Source organism: Myotis davidii, unplaced genomic scaffold (assembly GCF_000327345.1).
Source record: "Myotis davidii unplaced genomic scaffold, ASM32734v1 scaffold71, whole genome shotgun sequence".
Classification (NCBI taxonomy): domain Eukaryota; kingdom Metazoa; phylum Chordata; class Mammalia; order Chiroptera; family Vespertilionidae; genus Myotis; species Myotis davidii.
The window spans coordinates 2,855,912-2,865,631 of record NW_006283588.1 but is presented as its reverse complement, the minus strand read 5'-3'; the positions used below and the strand labels follow the sequence as shown (position 1 = coordinate 2,865,631).

Below are 9,720 nucleotides of genomic sequence, written 5' to 3'. Positions count from 1 at the left end.
TCGGTTAAAAACAAGGGTAAAACTCAAAATCATAAAAATATTAGAAGAAAACATAAGTGAGTAAATCTTGGACATTTCTCATAGCAATATTTCTTCTGAGCTATCTGCTCATTCAAGGAAAACAAAAAATAAACAAATGGAACTATATCGAACTAAAAAGATTTTGCACAGCAAAGGAAACCATCAACAAAATGAAAAGACAGTCCACTCAATGGGAAAACATATTTGCCAATGATACATCTGATAAGAGGTTAATATTCAAAATTTATAAAGAACCCAACAACTCAACACCCCCCCCCAAAAAAAAGACAACCCAAACAATCCAATTTAAAAAATGGGCAAAGGACCTCAATTGTCACTTCTCAAGAAAAGAACATACAAATGGCCAATAGACATTTGAAAAGATGCTCAACATTACTAATCATCAGAGAAATGCAAATTAAAAACACAATGAGCTATCACTTCACAAATATAATCAGAATGGCTATCATCAATAAATATACAAATAACAAATGCTGGTGAGGATGTGGAGAAAAGGGAACCCTGGTATATTGTTGGTGGAATGCAAATTGGTGCAGCCACTATGGAAAACAGTATTGACTTTCTTCAAAAAATTCAAAATGGAACTGCCTTATGATTCAACAATTCCACTTCTGGAAATACATGCATCGAAGCCTGAAACACTGATTTGAAATAATATATACATGCCTATGTTCATTGCAGGACTGTTTACAATAGCCAAGATTTGGAAGCAGCCCAAGTGCTCATAATAGACTAGAGGCCCAGTGCATGAAATTCGTGTGTGTGTGTGTGTGTGTGTGTGTGTGTGTGTGTGTGTGTGTGTGTGTCCCTGCACCCTCTCCAATCTGGGAGCCCATAGGGGATGTCCTAATGATGGCTTAGGGCCGCTCCCCATGGTTCTCTGCTCTCTGCGGGGCCTGCCTGCTCCACACCGCAGTGACTGCCAAGCAGGCCATACTGGGTGCTGCCTGCAGGCCAGGCTTGCCTGCTCCCCAGGTACCCTGGCAACAGCCAAGCAGGCCATGCTGGGAGCTGCCTGCCTGGGAGCTGCCTTGCAGGCTGCACTTGCCTGCTTCTGGGTTGCCGTGATGACAGCCAAGCAAGCTGTGTCAGGAACTGCCTGTGGGCATGTTTTCCTGCTTCCGGGTCGCCGAGGTGACAGCCAAGCAGGCTGTTTTGGTAGCCGCCTGCAGGCTGGGCTTGCCTCCTCCCCGGTTGCTGCAGCAATGGCCAAGGAGGCTGTGCTGCGAGGTGCCTGCAGGCTGTGCTTGCCTGCTCCTGGGTCACCGCGGCAATAGCCAAGCAGGCCATGCAGTGCTAGGAGCTGCGTCCTCCCTGCTGTCAGTCTCCATGGAGGCAATGAGGTTAATTTGCATACTCACTCCTGATCGGCTGGTGGGCATCGTGAAGGAATGGACAATTTGCATCTTTCTCTTTTATTAGTGTAGATGACTGGATAAAAAAAATCTGTTGTACATTTACACAATGGAATACTACTCAGCCATAAAAAAAAGAAATCTTACCTTTTTTGTAGCATGGATAGACCTAGAGGGTATTATGCTAAGTGAAATAAGCCAGTCAGAGGAATAAATACCATCTGAACAAAATAGAGACAAACTCTTCATATAGAGAACAGATTGACAGCTGTCAGAGGAGAGAGGGTTGTGGGACTGGGTGAAACAAGTGAAGGAATCTTATATAATAAAGAGGTAATATGCAAATTGACCATCATACCCTCACATAAGATGGCCGCCCTCATGTGGTCAAAGATGGCCATCACAAGATGGCCAGCAGGGGAGGGCATTTGGGGGGACCCATCCTGTAGGGAGGGCAGTTAGGGGAAACCAGGCCAGTGGAGGGGGCATCGAGGGGGCATCTGGGGGGGACCAGTCCTGCAGGGGAGGGCAGTTAGGGGAGACCAGGCCTGCAGGGGAGGGCAGTTAGGGGAGACCAGGCCAGCAAGGGAGAGCAGTTAGGGGTGACCAGGTTGTCAGGGGAGGGCAGTTGGGGGCTACTAGGCTGGCAGGGGAGGGCAGTTGGTGGTGATTGGGCCAGCAGGGGAGCAGTTAGGTGTCGATCAGGCTGGCAAGGGAGTGGTAGGGGGTGATCAGGCAGGCAGGTGAGCGGTTGGGAGCCAGCAGTCCCAGATTGTGAGAGAAATGTTCAACTGCCTGTGGGATCGGGCCTAAACCAGCAATTTGATGTCCCCTGAGAGGTCCCAGACTGGACAGGGTGCAGGCTGGGATGAGGGACACCCCCCTCCCCAATGCATGAATTTCATGCACCAGGCCTCTAGTTAAGCAATAAAAATAAACCTCATAGACATAGTATGAGGATTACCAAAGGTATAAGAGGGTAGGTCAGGTAGAAGAGAGTAAATAGACAGATGATATACTATAGAATTGTACACTTGAAATCTAAATAATTGTATTATTAAATGTACTCTAAAAATTCAATTTTAAAACATGGTTACTTTTCTGCTCCCTGTACCAGAGGCACCCAGTGATTTTTTTGTTTGTTTATTTGGCTTTTCACTGTAAATACCTGGTGAGATTTTTAGAGATAAAGCCCATGAAAGTGTGGGGATGCCCCTAAGACTGCAGCCCTTAAGAGTCTCCCACTTCACACACTAGTCCTCACTCAGCCTCCAGCGATTCAACAAAGTGACCATTTAATGTTCTCACCAGTTTATGCTCCTGTTCAAGCCTTCTGCTCCAGGTAAGCTAACCTCAGCTCTGGGTGTCTAGTCTCCTTACTGAATTTGGGTGGTACTTTGCCCTGGGACCTCAGTTCTCTTTAATGGCTCCAAGAAAAACGATTAATTTTTAGTTTGTTCAACTAATTTTTCTTGTTAGAGACATGAATGATGACTTCCAAGCTCTTTAGATGTTGGGGCTGGATAAAAGTCCTCCATGCACTTTTTTTCTAAAAACTGACAATCTGCTGAAGTGCATTGATTCTCAAAGAAAAGTAAACAAGTACATTGGTCCTTCCACTCCGCTGAGTGTTGATATTTTAATGTAATTTTACATTGCAACATAGAAACATAAATTTAGACCTAGATTTCATAGGTCTATAGTTTTTAACCAACTTTTGAAGTATAATGCATGTATAAAGTAAATTTTTAAATCCTACAAAAATACTAAACCCTTAGCAATATCAATTTATGATTTTGTGGGTGAACCAAAACATTTTTGATAGGCTTGGTGGACGATACTGCTTAGTGCTGATACTAAGTCTGTTTCTGTATTTTAACTTCAATAATATTTGTGTAGGAAACTTCTATTCATATAAGGTTATGTAAAAAGTTACAGATAACATCAAGATTTTTCTCTTTTTCTATTTAGGATCATCTAACAAAAGCTCTGCTAGGATGCAATTTTTCAATATAAATTTCAGTGAGGTATGTTTTGATAGTTACACAGTGCTTTATATTCACATAGAGATGTGTCTGTTGCAACATTATTAAAATGTTTAACTCACTATATAATTATTGCTTTGAATTCAGAGTATGAAAAAATATCGTTACAAATTTATCACATAAATACTTGGTATCATATACCTTACTAGAGGCCTGGTGCATGAATTCATGCACCAGTGGGGTCCCTCGGCCTGGCCTGCGGGATTGGACTGAAACTGGCCCTTCCAGATCCCCCGTGGGGTCCCAGATTGCGAGAGGGTGCAGGCCAGGCCGAGGGATCCCACTGGTGCATGATTTGGGCCAGGGAGGGACGCAGGAGGTTGGCAGGGACCTCAGGAAGGCTCCAGGGCATGTCTGGCCCATCTCACTCAGTCCTGATTGGCCGGACCCCAACAGCAAGCTAACCTACAGGTCGTAATGTCTGCCCCCTGTGGTCAGTGCACATCATAGTGACTGGTCGACTGGTCAACTGTCTGCCCCCTTGTGGTCAGTGCATGTCATAGGGAGCGGTTGAGCGGCCTTAGCATATCATTAGCATATTATGCTTTGATTGGTTGAACAGACAACTAGACACTTAGCATATTAGGCTTTTATTATATAGGATAACTAATGACCTGTTGCATTTTGGGGCATACAAAAGTATCTCTTTTTTTAAAAATATATTTTATTGATTTTTTACAGAGAGGAAGGGAGAGGGATAGAGAGTTAGAAACATCGATGAGAGAGAAACATCGATCAGCTGCCTCCTGCACACCCCCCACTGGGGATGTGCCCGCAACCAAGGTACATGCCCCTGACCGGAATCGAACCTGGAACCTTTCAGTCCGCAGGCCGACGCTCTATCCACTGAGCCAAACCGGTCATGGCTACAAAAGTATCTCTTAATGAGTGTAAAATATATCTTCCTTTGAGTTCAGAATGCATGACTTACCACAAGGAGCCCTATAAGACCCTAGTCAGTTCTTCCAATCCATTTCTCTCTTTGATTGTAAAATTTTATCTGAACACCAGGGATAATGTTATATAGCCTTCACTCTAGACACATATGTCCACAGGCAACAGAAACAAAGTCATTGGAGTCCCATGGCAGTAACTGATTGTAAAGCCACTATCCCAATGATCTGGAATATGTCCAGGTTTGTAGTTTGTTTTCAATATAACATTTCTGATAGAGCCCCTCTAATAATGCATACACTGATCTTAGACTGAGAAAAATGTATATTTTTCCAAGATTTGAAATCAGACTTAACTGGGTTTGAATACTAGGTCTGATGACTCATAACTCTATTCTTGCCAAGATTGCTTAATATCTCTAAGCCTCAATATCTTAATCAGAAAGATGACCTGGCAAAGTTTCTGTGAAATCAAATGAAACAATTAATATAAACTTCCAAATCCTTAGATATTCCCTCTGTTCTTCCAATTAATCATTAAGTTGACTTGAATATATTTTCTACATGGTTCCCTAGTTAGGTATCTTACATATAGAAAAACCTGATGGAGAATACCATGTAATATATAATATAATACATTATGTATTACTTTTACACACACACACACACACACACACACACACAAAGAGAGAGAGACGGGGCTTTTTAAATGCATAATTTCATTTTTGAAGAATGTGGAAGTAATCAAACAGAAGTGGTTAGCATTGTGAAAAGAAAGATATACACATAACAACATTACAGAGACATGCTAGAAATATAGCCTACTCTGACAAAATTAAACCTCATTAGGCTAGAAGTTTGGAAAGTTGGTGCCTTAGCTTATTATTCCCAATCTGACTTTTCTAATAATGAAGTGTGGACAGGGGTATTCAAGTTTGAGGTTTTTCAAATTCCAGATTTTTTTAAAGACCCTGCTGGGAGCTGGTCCATCCTTGCTGTTTCAAGGGACCTGGCATATATGGCATACTGTTCTTAATATGTTTGCTCACCTTCTTGGCACTATGTGTTTTAACCAAGGTCACCTCTCCGAGAAAGGTTGTTTCCCCAGGTAGGGATTTTCCCCTGAAGTTAGGGAGGGAATAAAACCCCTTCGCTAGAGAACATGGCTCCAGAACCTGGCTGGAGAACGTGGCTGGAGAACCTAGCAAGAGAACATGGACACAGAACTTGGCTGGAGATTGTGGCTAGAGATCCTGGCAAGGCTGCTGATCAACTGAACGCTGTCTCCGTGTCATTCCTTCTTCGCCGACTCCGTCCACACCTTTGGGGACCCCTGGACCTGCTGGGGCTGGACCCCAGCAAGACCCAAAAAGGATATTTTATATGTACATCTAAAATAAGATTTATACACAAATAATTATAAAGGAAATAGAGTGCGTTTGATGTTAGTGTAAGTTTCTCCTCACTAAGAATTTCGTGATAAACTTAGTGTGGTTAAGGAATAGCCCAATAGCCTATCTGCAGGTCAGCCTTAATCCACCTCAGTGACCCTACTTCTTGTCTGAAGCTACCTGGCTAGACCTCTCTCTCACAGCTTACTTCAGTGTCTCTGTTACTATTACTATTAGCCTTTCACTTGAAACCTCTATAATTTTATTAACCAATGTCACCCATAAATTTAACTTTTAAAAAGAAGAAAAAAGTGTATGGGACCTGAAGTTAAATGTTTGGATTTGAATTCTGGCCCAACAATTTACAAGGGCAAACCATTTAAACTCTGAGCCTCATTTTCCTCATTAATAAAACGAGGACACTAATAGTACCTATCTCAAAAAATTGTTGCAGCCAGGCTGGCATGGCTCGGTGGTTGAACATTGACCTCTTAACCAGAAGGATACGGTTCAATTCCCAGTCAGGGCACATGCCCAGGTTGCGGCCTTCATCCCCCCAGTGTGAGACGTGCAGGAGGCAGGCAATCAATGATTCTTTCTCAAAATTGTTGTAAAGATAAACAAAACTACAGGCAAACTTACTATGTGGTTCATGGGAAATATTTTTTAAAAGAATTTACTATTAAAATGCCAGGTAGATTTCAAAACAAAACAAAAAACAGAGACATGGATACATGGGACAGACTGACAGCTCTCAGAGGGAAGAGAGTTTGGGGGACTGGATGAAAGAAAGTTAAAGGATTAAGAAAAAATATATATACATAACACATAAACACAACAGTTTGATGACAGCCAGAGGAAAATGGGGGGCGGGAGTAGGTGGAGTGGGCAAAGTAGGTGGAATGCACGATGCAGTACGCAGATGATATTTTATCAAGTTGTACACTTGAAACCTGTATGGTTTTGTTAATCAGTGTCACCCCAATAAGTTCAATAAAAAAGGCCCTAGCCAGTTTTGCTCAGTGGATAGAGTGTCAGCCTATGGATGCAGGTTCCTGCGTTAGTTCCAATCAAGGGCATATACCTTGGTTGCAGGCTCCTCCCTGGCCTGGGCCCTGGTTGGGGTACGTGCAGGAGGCAACCAATCAATGTGTTTCTATCACATCGATGTTTCTCTCTGTCTTTCTCTCTCTCTTCACTCTCTCTAAAAGATCAATGGAAAAATATCCTCGGGTAGGGATTAACCAAAGAAAGAAAAAATAAAAAAGGAAGCAATTGAAATATTATCTAATCTTAGAAAAATAAGAATGCTGTGTGATACTGTTACTTTCTCTCTCAAGCACAGTGCACTGTTCCTGCATTCTTTCTTGCAGGCATATTGTCTTTGGAGAAGATAATGTTCTGTGGTACTCAAAGGCATGGCAAGATTATTTTGGCCATTTGTGGTAGAAAATATGATCTCTCCCTATTTAGAGCACTAAGAAGTGCCTATGGAATATAAACTGAACACCTTTCCCCAGAAGAATTAGATCTAAAAATTAGCTTCATTAATGTAATGTATGCCTTTTATGTTTGTCACTCTGGAACTTCTTAAATGTGATCAAGCAAATGAGATGAAAACTGCAAACTCAGACAGGGTGGTAGAAGGTGAAGGACATTTCTTTCCTCTGACTCAATGCTTTAGACCCCCTTTCCTGCTCTCTTCTTCTAGGGAAATAGATAATTGGTTAGGTGCTCAAAAGAGATCTGTAGATAATGCCAACATCAGTATAAACAGAGCCAAAGTGAGCATTGTTATATTATTACTTTTACTTAGTATCTGTTTCCTTTCCTCATGTGTTTTGTGTTAGAAGCAAGAGATAAGGATGTAGGGTGGGAAAGGTTAAGAAAAACAAATCACTATTGATAAGAATGAAAATAAGCAAAAGGAGTTCAAAGAATTCATTGCAACAACATTCCCAGGTAATATAGGTAGGGCTTACTTGTTACAGCTGTGTTAAGTCATATCCTATGTAATAAAAGCCTAATATGCTAAGTGTTCAGTCATCCGGTCGGCTGTTCAACCAATCAAAGCATAATATGCTAATGATATGCTAAGGCCACTCAACTGCTCACTATGACATGCACTGACCACCAGGGAGCAGACAGTCTACCAGTCACTATAATGTACACTGACCACCAGGAGGCAGATGCTTCGACTGGTAGGTTAGCTTGCTGCTGGAGTCCAGCCAGTCGGGACTGAGTGAGATGGGCCAGACATGCCCTGAAGCCCTCCCGCAGTCCCACCCTGGCTGGCCAACCTCCCGCATCCCTCCCCACCTTGATTGTGCACCAGTGGGGTCCCTTGACCTGGCCTGTGCCCTCTCGCAATCTGGGAACCCTTGGGGGATGTCAGAGAGCCGGTTTTGGCTCAATCCCACAGGCCAGGCCGAGGGATCCCACTGATGCACGAATTCGTGCACCGGGCCTCTAGTAGAAGATAATAGAGAATAGGAATTTATAGAAGGCATACACATCATAAAAAGGGAGAATTAATCTTCCATATATTCTATTCCTTGTTATAATAACCCCTGTTTCTTTTTCATCTTACTTCTCTTTTTCTTTTGTAATGTCCTAGATGGGAAGACAGATTTAGATTTTGCAAACTTGTACTTTGGTGAGAGTATGATTGAAATGCATTGTTAAGAAAGATTTTCAACACTCATTGTGTCATTTCCCTTCTTCATGTATCAGATGCTGAAATACTATGTGATAAAGATTTTACATTTCAATTGTAAAAAGTGGGAAGTGGATAAATCACTTCAGCCGTCCTTAGGACAAACAGTAAAGTAAGTTTATTTTAATGTTTTTCCAAAATTCTATTAATTATATGTGTCTCCTCTGTGTCTGGGTGATCCCACAGGATGTGTGAGATATGTGTGTGTGTATATATATATATATGTGTGTGTGTGTGTGTGTGTGTGTGTGTACACAAAATTAATCATTTCTAGTAGATTTTTTATTGTAGCACTAATAATTTGGTTTGGTTGTCTCAATGATAAAAACTAGAAATTTGTTCTAGGTGTTCCATGAATGGAAACTGTATGTGTGTACATAGAGATATACATAAAATATCCTAAATACTTTTCAGGTTAAACTGGTAAGAAATTTTGAGCATATAACTGTATATTTTGTTGAAAAATATTGGCTTTATTCAAAATATGATTACATTCTTTAATTAGAAACATTTTCTTAATTTTCACATTATACTTGTGGCTTTAATTTAATATCTTTTATTAGCTTTACATGATAATGTAAGAATTGTTGGTTGTGTATCCATCTATGCACTTCTCTGGACTAGTCATAAAGAAATTTACACTCAAAATATAAAATACAGTTACCGTCTTCAGGAATTTTATTATTTAACTTGAGCACCTTAATATAATATGATTAATATAATACAATTAATATAATATAATATAAAAACATATAATTTGGGTACCTTGACTAGTGTGAAAGTGTACAGACAACTACTATGGAAATATAGGAGAGGCCAGAATTGCTTCAAAGAGAGAAAGGACTATTAAAAAAAAATGTTCCTGAATTTGTTAGAATTTAGATTCATCTTAAAGAATGGGTAAGATTTACACAGCATAAAATGGGGATTAGTGTTCTGAGATTTAAAAAAGTTATAGAACTGAGATTATAAATGCTTTATGCAATAGTTAGAAAGCTGATTTTCTGGAAGTACACACAAATCTAAGCTTCCTCATTCCTTAGTTCTACAACATTAACTAGTTATTCAAACCTTTTAGGTCTTGGCTTTCTAGCCTTGTAAAATGGAAACAATACTGCTCTATAACTAATGGAGCTGCTGTGAGGATAAAATAGAAAAGGTATAGATAAAAAGGAATTGTTATTTTAAAATAAAGGTGATTCATTTTTTTGATGGTTGTCTGTGTACCAGGCAATTTACAAAAATTATTTTAAGTTCTCACAATAAATCTTTAAATTA

At 40.6% G+C, this 9,720-nt stretch overlaps 1 protein-coding gene across 2 annotated transcripts in view; it reads left to right on the top strand.

Annotated features, from left to right (window-relative positions):
* The first annotated feature begins 8,422 nt into the window (after nt 1–8,422).
* Nucleotides 8,423–9,720, top strand: part of MSR1 (macrophage scavenger receptor 1) — a 64,322-nt gene continuing 63,024 nt past the window's right edge. For both annotated transcript variants that reach the window (XM_015565252.1, XM_015565257.1), the window contains exon 1: nt 8,423–8,554. In XM_015565252.1, coding sequence (XP_015420738.1) covers nt 8,451–8,554 — 104 coding nt within the window. In that variant the 5' untranslated portion in view covers nt 8,423–8,450. The remainder of the gene's footprint in view (nt 8,555–9,720) is intronic.